The sequence below is a fragment of the Pristis pectinata genome, chromosome 7 (assembly GCF_009764475.1).
Source record: "Pristis pectinata isolate sPriPec2 chromosome 7, sPriPec2.1.pri, whole genome shotgun sequence".
NCBI lineage: Eukaryota > Metazoa > Chordata > Chondrichthyes > Rhinopristiformes > Pristidae > Pristis > Pristis pectinata.
In genome coordinates this window covers 2,889,703-2,909,828 of record NC_067411.1, presented here as the reverse complement: position 1 = coordinate 2,909,828, position 20,126 = coordinate 2,889,703, and the positions used below count along the sequence as shown (strand labels likewise).

At 51.1% G+C, this 20,126-nt stretch overlaps 1 protein-coding gene across 2 annotated transcripts in view; it reads right to left on the bottom strand.

Moving 5' to 3' along the window:
- c9 (complement component 9) overlaps window positions 1–19,603 on the bottom strand; it is a 45,401-nt gene extending 25,798 nt beyond the window's left edge. For both annotated transcript variants that reach the window (XM_052020487.1, XM_052020486.1), the window contains exons 1-9: window positions 19,451–19,603; window positions 14,620–14,746; window positions 11,151–11,295; window positions 7,766–7,907; window positions 6,238–6,376; window positions 5,079–5,285; window positions 3,104–3,344; window positions 1,335–1,487; window positions 251–429 (exon numbers count right to left, since the gene is read on the bottom strand). In XM_052020487.1, coding sequence (XP_051876447.1) covers window positions 251–429; window positions 1,335–1,487; window positions 3,104–3,344; window positions 5,079–5,285; window positions 6,238–6,376; window positions 7,766–7,907; window positions 11,151–11,295; window positions 14,620–14,746; window positions 19,451–19,542 — 1,425 coding nt within the window. In that variant the 5' untranslated portion in view covers window positions 19,543–19,603. The remainder of the gene's footprint in view (window positions 1–250; window positions 430–1,334; window positions 1,488–3,103; window positions 3,345–5,078; window positions 5,286–6,237; window positions 6,377–7,765; window positions 7,908–11,150; window positions 11,296–14,619; window positions 14,747–19,450) is intronic.
- Between the last annotated feature and the right edge of the window lie 523 nt (window positions 19,604–20,126).

Genomic DNA, 20,126 nt, shown 5'->3' with positions numbered 1-20,126 from the left:
CCGTGTCTGCGTGGGTTTCCTCCGGGTGCTCCGGTTTCCTCCCACGTTCCAAAGACGTACGGGTTAGGAAGTTGTGGGCATGCTATGTTGGTGCCGGAAGCGTGGCGACACTTGAGGGCTGCCCCCAGAACACTCTACGCAAAAGGTGTATTTCACTGTGTGTTTCGACGTACATGTGACTAATAAAGATATCATATCTTATATTACGATGTGGGATACAATCATACAGCAGTGCTGACGGTGTTCTTACCTTCCACTTCACCAGCACAGCTGAGTTGATGAGCGATCTGGCCCAGTCAACGTACACCGAGGCATCAACCGCCTTGTTCCCCTCAGAGAGGAGCACATTCAACTTGGTCAGGAACAAAATATCTCCACCGGAAACAAAGGACACCACGTCTTTGATGAGGGGCTTTTTCTTGTCTTTTTCTGAAAGGAAGAGGCAGCTGAAAACAAGGGGGCCAGGAGCAGACCTGCACACAGACACGGCAGTAATTATTGGACCACAAGAGGGACTCCCTCCCCACAGCAGCGTGGGAGAACATTCAACAGGAATGCAAAGGTTCAAGGAGGCAGCTCACCCCACCTGGAGAGATCGTCGCTCGGTATCCAACACATGCTGTCCCTGCCCTGGGAGCGTGTGATGGGATGGTGTGGAGGGAGCTTCACTCTGTGTCTGACCCCAGGAGAGTGTGATGGGATGGTATAGAGGGAGCTTCACAAAGAGCTGGTCATTTTAAACTCTGGTGTGTGGAAATTTCTCCTCTCAGAGGGAGGTGAATCTCTGGACTTCCCTCCCTCTGAGGGTGGTGGAGACCAGATCAGTAGACATATTTAAGGTGAATATAGATAAATATTTGAAAGATTGAGAAATTGAAGGCTCTGGGGAACTGGTCCAGAAGAGGAGTCGAGGCCAGCATACATCAGCCAATGATCACATTGAACGGCAGGTAAGCTTGAAGGGCCGAGTGGCCTCCTCTTACTCCTATTTCCTTGTGTCCTTGATGGATTTTTGGATATTAAGGGAAGGTCAGATGATAACATCGATTAGTGGAACAGATTCTAGGCCTGCTCCTGCTCCTAGTTCTTACATCCTGGAGAAATAAAGGACTACAGATGCTGAAGTACCGAGATGAAAAACACTGATGCTGGAGGAACTCAGCAGGCCGGGTAGCATCCGTCCTGCAGAAGGGTGCTGACCCAAAACATTGACCACCTGCTTCTCTCCACTGATGCTGCCTAGCCTGCTGAGTTCCTCCAGCATCAGCGAATTTTTCATCTTACATCTTCGTGTCCTAGTGCCACAGTTCCAAGTAAACCATCTACATTCGTACTTGAGTCTTCCTTCGTGACCTTTTTACAACTGTCCTTGTTGATGCTTGCTGTGAACTCAAGGGTTTTGTTATCCTGTCCTTTGATCAGACTCTGGTGGAGGTTGAAATTGGCACCAAATCCTAGGCATTCCTTCACCTTCTCAGTCGTGATTTCTGTAAACAGTCGCAGAGGGGATGGGTTGAAGGTTAAGAGTTAAAACCTCTCCATCACACATAACAGTACATCACAGGAACAGACCCTTCAGCCCACTGTGTCTGTGCCGACCATGATGCCAATCAAAACTAATCCCATCTGCCTGCAATGGTCCATAACCCTCCATTCCCTGCCTGTCCATGTGTCTAAGTGCTTCATAAACCCCTCGATCGTATCTGCCTCCACCCCCACCCCAGGCAGCCCGTTCCAGGCACCAACCGCTCACTGTGTATTAAACCTGCCCTGCACATCTCCTTAAACTTTTTCCCTCTCAGCTGAAACCTACGCCCTCTGGTATTTGACATTTCCTCCCTGGGAAAAAGACTGACTACCTACCCTGTCTATGCCTCTCATGATTTTATATATTGGTCAACACAAAAGGGACTGAGGAAACAATGGTAGGGTCCTGGCCTGTCGTGCGTACCCAGTAGCTGTAGTACAACTGCAGGGTGACCGCTCAACAACTGCTCCATGTAAAGAGTATCTTCCTTCCATTGCCTTACCCATATCTCCCTCTCCCAAACCTACTTCAGCCTGTAACCCCAACACCTTTGTCCTCCCTCAATCCTTGAAGATCCCTCACTATGAATCGCTCGAGCACTGGTGGCCTTGCCTTCTGCTGCCCGGGCTCTTCTCTCTGGAATCATCCTTAAGTCTCTTTCCCTATCCATTCACCCCTGCCTCCCCCGTTAACACCTTTAAAACCTACTTTTGTCCTAGTTTTTGATCACTCCCCCTACTTGTTGCTTGGTTGAGTTCTGAATGATAGATACTGTTCACCTGGCATGTCCTGGGACACAATCTGTAGATTGGTTAATTGTTATTCTGTAGCTGGCTGTTGGAACTTCAGTCTAAGTTCAGAATAGGTTCAAATTTTTATGGATGTACCATAGAAAGCATCCTTTTTGGATGCACCACGGCTTGATACGGCAACTGCTCTGCCCAGGACCGCAAGAAAGTGCAGAGAGTTGTGGACACAGCTCAGCGCATTGCAGAAACCAGCCTCCCCTCCATGGACTCTGTCTACACTTCTCACTGCTCCAGTAAAGCAGCCAACATAATCAAGGACCCCTCCCACCCCATGCATTCTCTATTCTCCCCTCTCCCATCGGGCAGGAGATACAAAAGCTTGAGGACATGTACCACCAGTCTCAAGGACAGCTTCTATCCCACTGTTATCAGACTCCGTTCAGGATCTCTCATACACTAAAGATGAAATCTTGATCTCCCAATCTGCCTCGTCGTGGCCCTTACACTTTATCTGTCTACCTGCACTGCACTCTCTCTGTAACTGTAACACTACATCCTGCATTCTGTTTTTCTTTTAACTACCTCGATGGACTTATTTACGAAATGATCTGTCTGGATGGCACGCACACAAAAGCTTGTCACTGTATCTCGGTACGTGTGACAATAATAAACCAATTCCAATACCAAGTGGTAGGTATGGTAAATTAGATTCACTGATTTAGGACTGATGCCCCAGGGAATGAGGTTTTTGGGGCATTAGGCTCGAGCGCTGAGTGACTGAAGGAAGGGGAATGTGTAGCTCACTGGACCATGAATGCTGACTTACCATCTTTGATCATTTCAGACTTATCCAACACGTAAACCAGTTGATATTCACCACCAAGGGTTCCCGCTGATGTGTAATGTGTGCCATAGTCTTCCAGAATTTTAAAATACACCCCCTTGTCATATTCTGTCGGAAGTTCCTTCAGATCCAGAATAAAATCCCGATCAAGTTCGTAGCGCCGACTGCGCATGTTGAACTGTGCGATCTCTATTCGGCCTTTGACCCGAAAATATTCATTAGTCTAGATTTGAAGAAATGTTTGAAATAATGGAATAATTTTCAGCAAGTAATGGAACTACAGCGGGTCCCCTGCCCCTCCCTGGTCCCTCAGCACACCCTCCCTCAACAGCTGATGTGCTCGATCTGCTGAATTCTACCCTGCCCCCTGCTCCCCCATCTTCTCCACCTCCGTTGACACATTCCTTGCCTCCTCCCTTTTATTTTCATTTGGGGATGTGGGCTTCGCAGGCTGAGCCAGCATTTAACTGCCCGTCCCCAGTTGCCCTTGAGAAGGTGGTGGTGAGCTGCCTCCTTGAACCACTGCAGTCCCTGAGGTGGGGGTACACCCACAGTGGTGTCAGGGAGGGAGTTCCAGGACTTTGACCCAGCGATGGTGAAGGAACGGCGAGATATTTCCCAGTCAGGATGTTGTGTGGCTCAAACTCCCAGGGGGTGGTGTTGCCCGTGCGTTTGCTGCCCTTGTCCTTCCAGCTGGTAGAGGTGGTGGGTTTGGAAGGTGCTGTCTGAGGAGTCTTGGTGAGTTGCTGCAGTTCATCCTGTAGATGATCCACACTGCTGCTACTGTGTGTCGGTGGTGGAGTGAGTGAGTGGGTGTGGGTGGGGTGCCTGTCAAGTGGGCTGCTGTGTCCTGGATGGTGTCGAGCTTGATGTTGTTGAAGCTGCCCTCACCCAGGCAAGTGGAGAGTGTTCCCTCACACTCCTGACTTGAGCCTTGTAGATGGTGGACAGGCCTTGGGGAGTGAGAGGTGAGTTACTGACCGCAGGGTTCCCAGCCTCTGACCTGCTCCTGTGGTCACACTGTGTATGTGGCTTCTTCAGTTCAGTTTCTGGTCAGTGGTAACCCCCAGGGTATCGACAGTGGGGGATTCAGTGATGGGAATGCCATGGAACGTCAGGGGATGATAGCAGGATGTTCCCTTGTTGGATATCGTCATTGCCTGGCACTTGTGTGGTGTGAATGTTCCTTGCCACCCGTCAGCCCAGAAGTTCAGCTCTTTGGTCCATGTTTGGACCGAGGCTGTAATGAGGTCAGGAGCTGAGTGACTTGGTGAAATCCGAACCGAGCTTCTGTGAGCAGATTGTTGCTGAGCAAGTGCCACAATAGCACCATTGGTTATCCCTTCCCTCTCTCCGCTGATGATCAAGAGTAGATGAATGGGGGGGGGGGGGCAGTGATCGGCCGGGTTGGATTTGTTCTGCTTCTTGTGGACAGGACATACCTGGGTAATATTTCACCTTGCCAGGTAGAGGCCAGTGTGGTAGCTGTACTGAACAGCTTGGTCAGGGGTGTGGCAAGTTCTGGAGCACAAAGTCCTGCTCTCCTATCTCCCCCCATGCTTGTCTTTTCCCCGCAATTGTCCCCTCTGCCGTATCTTTTCTTCACCTTGCTCCCTCTCAGTTCCCTGTGCACTCCCCAGCTCTCTCCCCCACTCTTGTTCTTAACTCCTCTTCCTCAAATCTCTCCTCACTCTCTCCTCTCACCTGCTTCCTATACTCTCCCTTCATCTGTGCTCTCTCTGCATTCAACCCCTCCTGCCCTCTCTTCCCCACCTCACACCCTCCTCCCCCACAGCCTGCCCCGCTCCCTCCCCCTCCATTCCTCCCCTCCTTCCCTCACTCCACACCATCCCTCCATCCCTTTCCTTTCCCCCTCTCCCAATCCCACTCCATCTCCCTCTCTCCCAATTCCTCCTCCCCCCCCCCCCCCCCCCCCCCGTCTGACACAGGGCTGTACCTCCGATTGGTTGTAGCTCAGCAGAGTGTAGAGACTTTTGGTCTTGTTGGTCCCGTAGTTAAGGCCGGCCGAGGCGGTCACCTTCTTCAAGTTCAGCTTCAACGACAGCCCAATGTTGAAATTGCTGTTGGTCTCCTCGAAGATCTTCTTGACGACGTCGGACGAACTCTCGTACACCTCGGTGGTGAACAGTTGCTGTGCTTGGGTCTGGAGAAGGGGTGGGTGGGCCGCAGTGTTCGTTCAGGGTTAATGAGGGGACAGAATGGAATGCTCATCACCCCATCACTTTGGCCGCCTCCAGACCCACCATCAACCTCCCCTTCCCCCCCCAACTCCCTCCTCTCCTTCCCCCTCCCTCCCCAACCACTCACCCTCCCCCACCACGTAAACAGTGTTTCCTCATTCAGTTTTCAGAATCGGAGCCTCTCTCACAAGGCCAGCAGTTATCGCCCATCCCTGATTGCCCATTAACCACACTAGTTGCTCTGCATTCATAGATCAACCAGCCCCCACCCACCCCACTGTCACGTGGCCCTCCCAAAGGACTGGCCCCTCCCATAGAGGGACGGAGCACAGAAACAGGCCCTTCGGCCCACCGAGTCTGTGCTGACCATCATCCTCTTGAAGACTCTTGTTATCAGACTCTTGAATGGAGCACTCACATGCTGAAGATGAACTCTTGATCTCTCAATCTACCTCGTCATGGCCCTTGCACTTCGTGTGTCTACCTGCACGGCACTTCCTCTGTAACTGTGACACTGTTTTCATTTAGTACTATGTCGATGTACCTGTGTATGAAATGATCTGCCTGGATGACATGAATCCTACACTCATCCCATTTTACTTTCCCCACATTCCCATCAACTCCCCCCAGATTCTACCCCTCACTCACACACTGGGGGCAACTTACAGCGCCCAACTAACCCACCAACCTGCACATCTTTGGGATGTGGGAGGAAACTGGAGCACCCGGAGGAAACCCACATGGTCACAGGGAGAATGTGCAAAGTCCACACCAACAGACAGCTCCCGAGGTTGGGATCGAACTTGGGTCTCTGGAACTGTGAGATGGTGACTCTACCGGGCTGCACCACTTCACCATTCCCACCCCTGAGGACCTCCCTCCCTCCCCATGGACCTGCCCACTCCGGGCCCTGACCTGATAGTAGAGGGAGCCGATGTTCCAAGGACGGCGGATGTGGGCTCGTTGGATGCCATTGTACACGCTGTCACACACCCCATTGTAGAAGTTGTTGTTGAAGGGGCTTCTGCGGGGCTCCATCCCCAGGATGTTCACCCTGCAGACACAGGGCAGCAGGTGAGAGATGGCAGCCTCTCGTTGCCTCACTGTCCGACCCACCCCCCTCCTCCTCAGATCCAAAGCCCATCCCCCACAGACGCGACACCGCCCTCCACCTCCCACCCACCTCCCCTGCAGATCACCACCCCCCCCATACCCCCCTCTGTCCTGACTGCATCTCTCCACAACGCACTCCACAATACATTAAACTTAGAACCATGGCACCCAAGGGTGCCAGCATGTAAGCTGGTCAGGCCGCATTTGGTGTGCGCATCTGGTCGCCCCATTACAGGGAGGATGTGGGGGCTTTGGAGAGGGTGCAGAAGAGGTTTACCAGGATGCTGCCTGGGTTGAAGAGTGTTAACTATAAGGAGAGGTTGGAAAAACTTGGGTTGTTTTCTCCGGAGTGTCGGAGGCTGAGGGGAGACCTGATTGAAGTTCCTAAAATGATGAGAGGCAGAGATAGACTGACTGTCTACCCCATCTCCCAGGGTAGAAATGTCAATATACTGAATGTTACCCTGCAGATTCAGCAAGTTATTAGGAAGGTAATGGTTCATTCAGATGATCTTAGTTCACGAGTTGGGACATCTTAAATTATACAGAGCTCTGGATACAGAGATTAAAGCTAAGTCGAGTTTACTGTCATGTGCACAGGTGCGGCAGCATCACAGGCACGCAGGTACAGACAGCACACAGAACAGAAATTATACAAGACAGTGAAGAATAAAGTCTGTGCTAAACAGGACATTAGTGTGAAAAACACAATTAGGGACAACGAACTAAATGCTGGAGGAACTCAGCAGGTCAGGCAGCATCTATAGAGGGAAATAAACAGTCGACTTTTCAGGCCAAGACCCCTCACCAGGACTGATGAAGGGTCTCGGCCTGAAAACGTCAACTATTCATTGACGTTTTCAGGCCGAGACCTGAAAATCATGACCCGAGGATCATGTACCTACCCTGGAAATTACTAGGCTTACCCATAGCCCTCTATTTTACTCAGCTCCATGTACCGATCTAAGTCTCTTGAAAGACCCTTCAAGCTTCTGTACCTCCTGCCTGACAGTGTACAGGTCTGGGCTCCCTACCTCGGGAAACTATACAGGGAGTGCATTGAAGGTTCACCAGCTTAATTCCTGGGAATGAGGGAACAAAGGAATATGGGAGTAGTGTTGGAAAGTGGTGCTGAGTAAAAGATCAATCATTATCTCGTTGAATAGTGGAGCAGGAACAAGGGGCTGTATGGCCTACTCCTGCTTCTGTAGGCCTGTCTCCCCCTCTGCTGTCTGCCTCCCCCTTCTCCCTCCCCAACCCCGGCTCTACCGAGGAAGGGTTAGGTTCACCTGCTGTGGTGCTGATGCCCCTGGAATGTGCTGGCACTTACCCCGAACCAGCATTCTGCCCTGTTTCCAAGGTTTCCAGTTCCCTCTTACAGGGAGATTGGATCCTCTCACACTCGTCCTCATCACTGAAGTCGCCACAGTCGTTGTCATTGTTGCAGGTCAGCCTCCTGTTGATGCAGTGCCCTGTGAGGAGATGCGAGATGAAGCAGTCACTCAATGGTCTTTGTGGTCGATGGTCCCACCCAAAACTGATCCCGTGCGCAGAGCTGGTGCACAGAGGAGCGAGGCTAAACCGCCCCCAAATCACCTCCACACGTCAAGCTGGTGACGCAGTTCAACCTGCTGGGCATACCGAGACAACCAGTGCTCCACCCAGACAGGGCTTCAAAGCAGAAGTTTACACAGTAAGATAAGATATCCTTATTAGTCGCATGTACATCGAAACACACACTGAAATGCATCTTGTGCGTAGAGTGTTCTGGGGGCAGCCCACGAGTGTCGCCACGCTTCCGGCGCCAACATAGCATGTCCACAACTTCCTAACCCGTACGTCTTTGGAATGTGGGAGGAAACCCACGCACACACGGGGAGAGCGTACAAACTCCTTACAGACAGCGGCGGTAGTTGATCCCGGATCGCTGGTGCTGTAATAGCGTTACGCTAACCGCTACACTACTGTGACTGCCCCAGTACGACCATTACACAGCATTGGGGTGCTGCGCAGTATAATTGGTAACTGCTTTATTATTGTCACATGTACCAGCTTTTGTGTGCGTGCCATCCCGACAGATCATCCCATACATAAGTACATTGAGGTAGTAAGAAAGGAAAACAGAATGTGGAAGTAAGTGTCACAATTACAGGGAAAGTGCAGTGCAGGTAGGCCAATAAAATGCAAGGGCCACGATGAGATAGATTGGGAGATCAAGAGTTCATCTTTAGCGTATGAGCAGTCCATCCAATAGTCTTATGACAGTGGGGTAGAAGCTGTCCTTGAGCCTGGTGGTACGTGTTCTCAGGCTTTTGTATCTTCTGCTCGATGGGAGGGGGGAAAAAGAGCGAATGGCCGGGGTGGGAGGGGTCTTTGATTAGGTTGAAGACAAAGGACTGCAGATGCTGGAATCTGGAGCAACAAGATTATCGAGGAACTCAGCGGGTTGAGCAGCATCTGAGTGAGGAAGGGAATTGTTGACATTTCAGCTCCAAATCCCTCATCAGTGTCAATGCTGCTCGACCCGCTGAGTTCCTCCAGCAGGTTGTTTGTTGCTCTTTGCTTCTGTTGGCTACTTTCCTGAGGTAGTGAGAAGTGTAGACGGAGTCAATGAAGGGGAGGGTGGTTTTAGTGATAGACTGGGTTGTGTTCACAACTCTGTTCTTGCGGTTTTGGGCAGGGCAGTTGCCATACCAAGCTGTGATGTACCCGGAAAGGATGCTTTTTGTGGTGCAGGGTCATTGGGGACTTGCCAGATTTGCTTAGCCTTCTAAGGAAGTACAATACTGCCCTACAACAGTGTATAAAACACAGTACAGTGTACTGCAGTAACCATACAACACTGTCCTTGCCACTGTGTAAGATACATAGTACACTGTAGGGTAGTTTAATTGTATAATACTTCCATACTGAGTGTATCATATACAGTAGATAAGATCTTTATTAGTCACATGTACATCAAAACACACAGTGAAATGCATCTTTGTGTAGAGTGTTCTGGGGGCAGCCCGCAAGTGTCGCCACACTTCCGGCGCCAACATAACATGCCCACAACTTCCTAACCCGTACGTCTTTGGAATGAGGGAGGAAACCCGAGCACTCGGAGGAAACCCATGCAGGCACGGGGAGAACGTACAAACTCCTTACAGACAGCGGCAGGAATTGAACCCGGGTCGCTGACACTGTAATAGCGTGGTGCTAACTGCTACACTACCATGCCTGCTGTACACTGAACGAGTGTAAATATACAATACCACCACTGTGCAGAGTGTATAACATGCAGTATAGCTGTAACATATTGTGATCATACTCTGTCACTGTACTGGAGTGTATAATACAGTAAAGGGGTGACTGTATAATACTGTTGTACTGCAAAGCATAATATGCAATATAACTGTAATACAGTGTAATTGCACAATAGCTTGAGGACAGCTTCTACCCTGCTGTTATCAGATTCCTGAACAGACCTCTTGTACAATAAAGATGAACTCTTGATCTCACAATCTACTTCGTTGTGGCCTTTGCACCTTAGTGCGATGCAGGCAGCCAATTTCTGTAACTGTAACACTTTATTCCCCATTCTATTTTCCTGTTGTGTGACCTCAATGTACTGATGTACAGATTGATGTGTCTGGATGACACGCACACCAAAGCTGTTCACTGTATCTCAGTACATGTGACAATAATAAACCAATTACCAGTTACAAGCAACCCCCGGGGGTGGGGTGGGGGGGGGGGTGGCGGTGGTGGGGGGAGGTTGCATTCTTAGAAAACGGTCTATTTTGCGATTTTCTGTAACACCATGACATCATCTACACAAGAGCACGAGTTGAAAAAAATTAATTTTGTATTGATTTATTTTTCTTCCACATAAATTCCATGAGAACAAATTTTATTCCATTTCTCAGATTTGTGGGTAGTGATCTGTGAATTCCGTAAGGGCGAATTTCTGTAAACCAAAAGGTCAGGAACACTGGGGTGGCCTGTACTGTCAGACTGTAGAGTGCATATTACACAAGACAATGTGACTACAAAGTGTGACTGAAATGCAATGTGGTTCATGTGCAGTACAGTAATGATGTAGTCATGCTGTTAGAAGTGCTGCATATACACATTAGAGACCACAGAACTCACTAATTTATACAAGCCATAAACAGAACCCCCACACTCACCTCACACACACCCATTTTCCCCACACACACACCCTCACACACACACATTTTCCCCACACACACTGTCATTTCCCACACCTCAGCTCTCCCCTCCTCCCCCACACCTGCCCATCACTATCTCTTACCTGCATCTACCTATCACCACTTTGTGCCCACCCCGCCTCCCCTCTTTTGTCCACCTATCACTGCTCTGTATATCCATCACCTTTCCCTCCTATATGTTGGGCTTCCCCTTTTCCTATCTTCAGTCCTGAAGAAGGGTCCTGACCCGAAACGTTGACCACCTGCTTTTCCCCACGGATGCTGCCTGGCCTGCTGAGTCCTTCCAGCATCACCGTGTTTTTCATCTGGATTTCCAGCATCTGCAGTCCTTGGTTTCTCTCTCTCACACACTCCCTCACACACACACACACACACACACACACTCCCTCACACACACACACACACACACTCCCTCACACACACACACACTCCCTCACACACACACACACTCCCTCACACTCCCCCATGCACGCATGCAACCCTCACACACAGTTGTATTACCATCGTCACACTGGAAGTTTATTCCACAGTTGATGGGCTCCTCCTCACAATCGCCTGTGACGGGACATGGCTGCTCCTCAGATAATATGTCGGTGCACGTCTTGCCTCCAAACTGCCCAAACCGGACGATGCCCCTGGAACGATACTGTCCGGACAGTAGATATCAGTCACACCGTCTCACAGCACAGCAGCGGAACCTTAATCAAAAGTGAGCTCAGTGACTGTGCAAACTCCGCTGTGGTCACCCACAGCACTACTGGGCCCTGTGTCTGCAACGACAAGAACAGTGGGAGCAAGAGGACGCCACCACCTGCGGGTTCCCCTCCGGGTTACGCACCCTCCTGATCTGGAAATCGTCACTGGGTCTGGACACTGGAACTCCCTGCCCACCAGCACTGTGTGAGCTCCTTCCCCAGGGGAGCCAGCAGGGAAGGAACTGAACCGTCAATGGCCTCCAACCACCCTGACCTTTCATACCTCAGTGCCCGTGCAGGACCTGTCCTCCCAGGTCCAGCCCTCTGGTTGTAGCTGGACCTCCAGGCTCCTTCACTTCAATCACTCTGCCAGTGACTTGGACCCCGAGCTGTAGACTTCCCTCCCCACCTCCTATCCTGTAGGGTAGGACTTCACACTCCACACTCCAATAGCTCCTTGTGGCTTGTTGTTTCTAATGTCCTCAGAATGGATTGAGAGGGCTATCAGGAGTTGTCGTGGTTTAGAACATAGAACAGTACAGCACAATACAGGCTCTTTGGCCCACCGTGTTGTGCCGACCTTTAAACCTCGCCTAAAACTATCTAACCCCTTCCTCCCACGCATCCCTCTATTTTAAATTCCTCCATATGCTTACCTAGCAATCTCTTGAACTTGACCAATGTACCTGCCTCCACCACCGCCCCAGGCAGCGCATTCCATGCCCCAACCACTCTCTGGGTAAAAAACCTTCCTCTGATATCTCCCTTGAACTTCCCACCCATTACTTTAAAGCCATGTCCTCTTGTATTGAGCATTGGTGGCCTGGGGAAGAGGCACTGGCTGGCCGCTCTATCTATTAATATTTGGTACACCTCTATCATGTCTCCTCTCATCCTCCTCCTCTCCAAAGAGTAAAGCCCTTAGTTTGTGACAAGGCAGCTGACAAACAGGAGTCTGAGCTACTGCTGCAAACCAGAGGCCGCAGATTGTCTGTGGAAATGTTGCATTGTTTGAGAAGGGGACGCACCATAGGACTGGCAGAGTCACTGGCAGAGTGATTGAAGTGAAGGAGCCTGGAGGTCCAGCTACAACCAGAGGGCTGGACCTGGAGGACAGGTCCTGCACGGGCACTGAGGTATGAAAGGTCAGGGTGGTTGGAGGCCATTGACGGTTCAGTTCCTTCCCTGCTGGCTCCCCTGGGGAAGGAGCTCACACAGTGCTGGTGGTGCAGCGAGTGGAGCCTCACAGCTCCAGAGACCTGGGTTCGATCCCGACCTCCGGCGCTGTCTGTGCGTGGAGTTTGCACGTTCTCCTTGTGACTGTGAGGGTTTCCCCCGGGTGCTCCGGTTTCCTCCCACATCCCAAAGACGTGCAGGTCAGTAGGTTAAGTGGCTGCTGTAAATTACTGATAATTTACAGGGGTAGAATCTGGGAGGCGGAGTTGGTGGGAATGTGGGGGGAATGAAATGGCATTGGTGTTGAATTGGTGCAAACGGGTGCTTGAAGACCAGCATGGATTCAATGGGCTGAAGGGCCTGTTTTCTGCTGTATGACCATGACAAGCACAGAGGACACAACTGTGCTTAAAAGTTACATTGCAGTGTTAACTTTGTCTGAAAATTTCTCCTGTTTTCAGGATGTTACAAGGGCTCTGAGAGGAAGACACCAGAGACAGCAGGGGCTGGAATCTGGAGCAACACACAGAGCGCTGGAGGAGCTCAGCGGGTCGGGCAGCATCTGTGGAAGGAAATGGACAGTCGACGTTTCAGGGTGAGACCCTGAAAGAGTAGAGGGGAGACGGCCAGTACAACGAGCTCGGGGGGAGGGGTGGAGCAGGAATTGGCAAGCTGGCTCTGAGATGTTTGATTATGGGCTAAAGGCCCTGTAGAGTAGGAGATGAAGAAATGGCACTTGCTGGGAGATACAAAGGCTCTGAGAGGGAGACACAAGAGACGGCAGACGCTGTAACCCAGAGCAACACACAATCCGCCGGGGGAACCAGGATCGGCAGTCAGTGTCCAGCCACACCGACTGGGCCCTTGATTCGGCCTTGACCCTGCGTCACAGAGGTGGAAGGAGAACCTCCTTAAATCACACGCTCTCTCAGTTTGTACCTGGTCGGTTTTACCTGCCATCAGTCTGGCCTCCTGGGCAGGTCTTCCCTGCTACCCAACCAAACCTCGCTTCTCTCTTCCTCAGCTCTGACAAAGGGTTCCAGACCCGATTCTCTCTCCACAGACGCTGCCTGACCTGCTGAGTGTTTCCAGCATCTTCGGTTATATTTCCACTTCATAGAAACGTACAGCATAGAAACGGGCCTTTTGGCCCATCTGGTCCATGCCGACCCTGATCCCTATCTACGCTGCATTAGGCCTGTTCCTCTGCGCATTCTCAATGCAAGTACCTGTCCAAATGCCTTTTAAATGTTTTAACTGCATCTACCACTTCCTCTGGCAGCTCGTTCCACATCCCCACCACCCTGTGTGTGAAAAACACGCCCCTCAGATCTCCTTTAAATGCCTCCCCTCTCAACTTAAATCTGTGCCCTCTAGTTTTACCAGTAACCGCTAGAAACTGCAGAGAGTTGTGGACACAGCCCAGCACATCATGGAAACCAGCCTCCCCTCCATAGACTCTGTCTACACTTCTCGCTGCCTGAGTGAAGCAGCCAACATAATCAAAGATCCCCACCCACCCCGGACATTCTCTCTTCTCCCCCCTCCCATCAGGCAGAAGATACAAAAGCCTGAAAGCACATACCATCAAGCTCAAGGACAGCTTCTATCCTGCTGTTGTAAGATTATTGAACAGTCCCCTAGTACGATCAGATGGACTCTTGATCTCACAATCTACCTCTTCGTGGCCCTTGCACCTTATTGTCTGCCTGCACTGCACTTTCTCTGTCACTGTGACACTTTATTCTGCATTCTGTTATTGTTTTCCCCTGTACTACCTCAATGCACTGATGTGATGAAATGATCTGTATGGATGGCATGCAAAACAAAGTTTTTCACTGTACCTCGGTACATGGGACAATTATAAACCAATTTACCAATTTTAATTTACGAATTTAGACTCCCCTACCTTGGGGAGAAAAAAAGATTCTGACCATCTGCCCTATATTTGCCCCCTGTATAATTTTATAAACCTCTATAAGGTCACCCCTCAGCCTCCTTCACTCCAGGGAAAACAGCCCCAGCCTATCCAGTCTCCCCTTATAACGACAGACCTCCACTCCGGGTAACACCCTGGTGAACCCCCTCTGCTCCCTTACCTTAATACCTTTGCAGGGCTGACAGGACGACCATTGACCCCAGGGTGAGAGTTCACAGGAGATCTTGCCGGGGGCAGTCACAGCTCGCTCCGTCCTCCGCAGAAGTCCGTCCTTGTCCAGCCGATACCTGCCCAATCAACACAATCCATGATCAGCAAGATCCCATCAGGAGCCAAGGGAGGATTGAGAACCCTTGGAGAATCCCCGGTAGCTGAGGGCGCGGAACAGTCGGAAGGAGCCACAGAGTGGATGAACTAAGTCGGAAGTGGAGACACAAGAGATTGCAGATACTGGAAGCTGGAGAAACACACACAAAGTGCTGGAGGAACTCAACGGGTCAGGCAGCATCTGTGGGGGGAATGGACAGTCGACATTTTGGGTGGAGACCCTTCCTCCGGACTGAAAGAGGGGAGATAGCCGGTATGAAACGGTGAGGGGGAAGTGGTGGGGCAGGAGCTGGCAGGTGATGGGTGGATCCAGGTGAGGAAGGGTGATAGGCAGATGGGGGAGGGGAGAGAGCGACAGAGGCTGGGAGGTGACAGGTGGAGGTGACAGAGGGCTGCAGATAGTGGAATCTGATAGGAGAGGAAGGTGGAGCCTGGAATGGAGGGAGGTGGGAAGGGCAGATGGAACAGTGGGAGGGGTGTGTGGGTGTTGGGCAGATGGGTGATGGGGGCCAGAGGGATCGGGAGGAGAGAGAAAGGGGGCAGAGGGGGACCAGTTACCGGGTGCTGGGAGAATTCACCGATCGTGCCCACCGGTTTGTAGACTACCCAGGCGGAATACGAGGTGGTGTTCCTCGAGTTTGCGCTTAGCCTCAACTTAGGAGTAGAGGGGGCAGGGGACAGAAGGGGGAGGGGGGAATTAAAATGGCTGGCCACAGGGACCTCCAGTAGGGGTGGGGCTGTGGGTTTACAGCACCAAGAGGAGGCCAAATCGGCCCCTTGTGGGATGCAGAGCTGGGCTAAGAAGTGGCAGATGGGAGTTCTGGGTTGAAGTGATACACTTTGGAAGGTCAAATCTTAAGGCAGAGTACAAGGTTAATGGCAGGACTCTTAACAGTGTGGAGGAACAGAGGGATCTTGGGGTCCACGTCCATAGATCCCTCAAGGTTGCCGCACAAGTTGATAGGGTTGTTAAGAAGGCATATGGAGTGTTGGCCTTCATCAGTTGAGGTATTGAGTTCAAGAGCCACAAGGTGATGTTGCAGCTCTATAGACCTCCGGTCAGACCACGCTTGGAGTATTGTGTTCAGTTCTGGTCACCTCATTATAGGAAGGATGTGGAAGCTTTAGAGAGGGTGCAGAGGAGATTTACCAGGATGCTGCCTGGATTGGAGAACATGTCTTATGAGGATAGGTTGAGCGAGCTCAGGCTTTTCTCTTTGGAGAGGAGGAGGATGAGAGGTGACCTGGTGGAGGTGTACAAGATGATAAGAGGCATAGATCGAGTGGACAGTCAGAGACTTTTTCCCAGGGCGACAATGGCTAACACGAGGGGACATAATTTTAAGGTGATTGGAGGAAGACACAAGGGGGATGTCAGGGGTAAGTTGAGGTTGTTGTTGTTGTTGTTAAAAAAAGAGTGGTGGGTGTGTGGAACGCACTGCCTGCAGAGGTTGTGGGGGCAGATACATTAGGGACATTTAAGAGACTCTTAGATAGACACATGAATGATAGAGAAATGGGGGGCTATGTGGGAGGGAAGGGTTAGATAGAACTTAGAGCAGGATAAATGTTGGCCAACATTGTGGGCCAAAGGCCTGTACTGTGCTGTAATGTTCTATCTTCTGTGTGGCCATCCTCAGATCTGATCCCACTCTAGTCAGGCACCTGTCTCTCCCAGAGCTCCTCTTGTCCTGTTTCTACACAGGGAGGGGCTTCCATCTTCACCCGCTCCTCGCCTACAGACAGCAAGTCCCAGACCCTCACCACTCAGTGGGTGAAACTGCCGACCCTCAAGTCCCCTCTCACCACTCATCCTATAATCCTGTGCCCTGTGCTGACTGACATCCCTACTGCTGAAACTGCTCTCGCTCGCCTGCCCAGGCCCCCAGAACTTTATCCCACTTCACTTCAATCTCCCTTCAGCTCTTCTATCCCACCCCAGCCAGAGCCTCTCCTCATCTCTCCAACTCTCCAGCAAGTGGCAGCGTCCTCAAATCCTGAAAGGTGTGGATAGAGCAGACATGGGGAGGATGTTTCCATCAGTGGGAGAGTCCAGGACCCGAGGGCACAGCCTCAGAATAAAGGGACGTCTCTTTAGACAGAGAGGAGGAGGAATTTCTTCAGCCAGAGGGTGGTGAATCTGTGGAATTCGTTGCCACAGACAGCTGTGGAGGCCAAGTCTTTGGGTGTGTTTAAGGCAGAAACTGATTGGTTTTTGATTGGTGGGGGGGGGGGGGGGGGGGGGTGATTTAAGGGTTATGGGGAGGAGGAGAGAGAATGGAGTTGGAAAAAAAAATTCAGCCCTGATTGAATGGTGCAGCAGACCCAATGGGCCAAATGGCCTAATTCTACTCCTGTGTCTTATGGCCTTCTAAACCCCTTTGCCCCCCCCACCCATGCCACACACGGTGTGGTGGTCAGAACACCCTCTGTGCCCTAATTTATGCAGTTCCCTGTGACCTCCCTTTATAGAATCGTACAGCACAGAACAGGCTCTTCGGCCCAACACATCCATGCTGACCATTTTTACCCATCTACACCAATCCAGTTTGCCCGCATTGGGACCGTATCCTCCATGTGCTGCCTGTTTAAGATCCTGTACTCTGTGCCTCAGCTAATGAAGGCAAGGGTCCTGCCTGCATTCCCAATCACCCTACCACCTTCAGGGATTAGCAGACAGGTATTGCGGGATCTTTCTGTGCCTCTGTTTCAGTGTCCAGACATTCACGCCGTACTTGTGCCGATTCACCCCACTCAATGTTTTCTCACCCAAAGCATCACTGCTCTGGTGCCACATACGGGCTGGACAGGTAGGGGAAGCCCAGTGGCACAGCGGGTAGAGCTGCTGCCTCACAGCTCCGGAGACCCGGGTTCAATCCCGACCTCCGGCGCTGTCTGTGTGGAGTTTGCACGTTCTCCCTGTGGCCCTGTGGGTTTCCTCCCACATCCCAACCACGTGCGGGGTCAGTGGGTTAATTTGACCGCTGTAATTGCCCCTGTTGTGTGGGTGAGGGGTGGAATCTGGGGGCAGTTGATTGGAAAAGGGATCAGTGTAAAAAGCTGATGGTCAGCACGGATTCAGTGGGCCAAAGGGCCCGTTTCCCTGCTGCATGACTCTACAATTCTATTGAAGGACAGTGCTGACCCAGATTACTATGTCTGAGACCGGTTTATATTAGAGAGTAGAGTTAGAGAGTATGCATTATGAGGAGAGACTAAAGGAGCTCGGGCTTTACTCTTCGGAGAGGAGGAGGATGAGGGGAGACATGATAGAGGTGTACAAAATATTAAGAGGAATAGATGAGGAGAGACTAAAGGAGGAGAGACTAAAGGAGCTATGAGGAGAGACTAAAGGAGCTAGGGCTTTACTCTTCGGAGAGGAGGAGGATGAGGGGAGACACGATAGAGCTGTACAAAATATTAAGAGGAATAGATAGAGTGGACAGCCAGCACCTCGTTCCCAGGGCACCAATGCTCAATACAAGAGGACATGGCTTTAAAGTAATATGGATGGGAAGTTTAAGGGAGATATCAGAGGGAGGTTTTTTTTACCCAGAGTGTGGTTGGGGCATGGAATGTGCTGCCTGGGGCGGTGTGGAGGCAGGTACATTGGTCAAATTCAAGAGATTGCTAGATAGGCATATGGAGGAATTTAAAATAGAGGGATATGTGGGAGGAAGGGGTTAGATAGTCTTAAGCGAGGTTTAAAGGTCGGCACAACATTGTGGGCTGAAGTGCCTGTATCGTGCTGTACTGTATAGTTCTACGTTCTATATTCCAGATTTATTTAAATTCCCCAGCTGCTGGGATGGGGTTTGAACTTGTCTCTGGGTGAACGGGCCAGGAATCTGACAGCTAGTGCAGCATTTTAATCATACGCCAGTTATACACATCAGTTGGACTGTTGGGTGACAGCGGGAGTGCTGCATTGTCAGTGGTGATACGTGACCCGCCTGCTCCCTCTGCTGGACACGAGGGATCCCACGTCCATGAGTTGATAGGAAAGGGGGAGCTCGTCCCCACGTCCAGACTAACACACACACCCTCAACCCAACTGCTCCCCTGCTCCTTACCTGGATTCCTGAGGTGTCGACACTGGTGGGTGGAAAGAGTTTGTTCCGAGTCGCAGAGTCGGACAGCACTGGAACAGGCCCTTCGGCCCATCCTGACCATGCTGACCCATCTACACACATGCTGTCTATGCCTTGGTGATCGAGTGCTTGTCTAGATACTTCAATGTTGTGAGAGTCCCTGTCTCCACTTCCCCTTCAGGGAATGTGTTCCAGATTCCAACCCCCCTTCTTCCTCCGATCCCCTCTAAACCCCTTACCACAAATCTATGCCCCCTAACATTAAATGGATGGAAGCTTTCTACTGTCTAACCTATCTTCAACAGTAAATTTTATTCCCCTCTGTCAGGACCTCCTTCAGCCTCCTCCGCTCCACAGAAAACAGATCCCGGTCTCTCCTCAGCACTGAGGTGCTCCATTCCAGGCAGCACCCTGGGGAATCTCCTCTGCACCCTCTCCAGTGCAGTCACACCCTTTCTACAGTATGGTGACCAGACAGCTTGCAGTACAGCTCCACTGGTGTAGCCCAACCCAGTGAGGGTGCAGGAGAAGGGACAGTGTAGAACAAGGTGGCACTCAGAGCCACCACCTTACCGTTCTTTCTCCTCCACGTTGGACAGACATGCTGCAGAAACCAGCAGCAAGAGGTGGACAACGATGGTGGCCCAGGTCCAGTTTCTCTCCATCTTCCCCAAGCAGCACTACCAACAGTCACTCAGGTCCAGCAGCACGAGCTGGGCAAGTAGAAGCTGCCTGTCAATCATTGACAGGTCAGCCAGATCTTGCTGGGGTCATTAACTCATTGGAGGCTTGCTGTGCAGCCGAGAAACTTGGGCTGCTGGGGACAGAGGCCATTGGGTTCCTCTAGTCAAGTCAAACCAGGCAGGACATATAGTGTAATGTCAGACCCTGGGCAGTGTCGCAGAACAGAGTTACCGAGGAGTACAAGTACATAGCTCCCTGAAAGTGGTGTCGCAGGTGTGATGAAGGCGGCTTTTGGTGTGCTGGCCTTCATCAGTCAGGGTACTGACTGTAGAAGTTGGGATGTTATGTTGTTGGTGATGCCACATTTAAGATATTGTGTTCACCCTGCTATAGGAAAGATGCCATTAATCTGGAAAGAGTGCAGAAAAAATTTGAGGACGTTGCCTGGATTCGAGGGACTGAGTTATAGGGAGATGTTGGGCAGGCTAGGTCTTTATTCATTGGAGCGCAAGAGAATGGGGGGGGGGGGGGGGATGTAGAGGTGTATAAAATCATGAGGGGTATA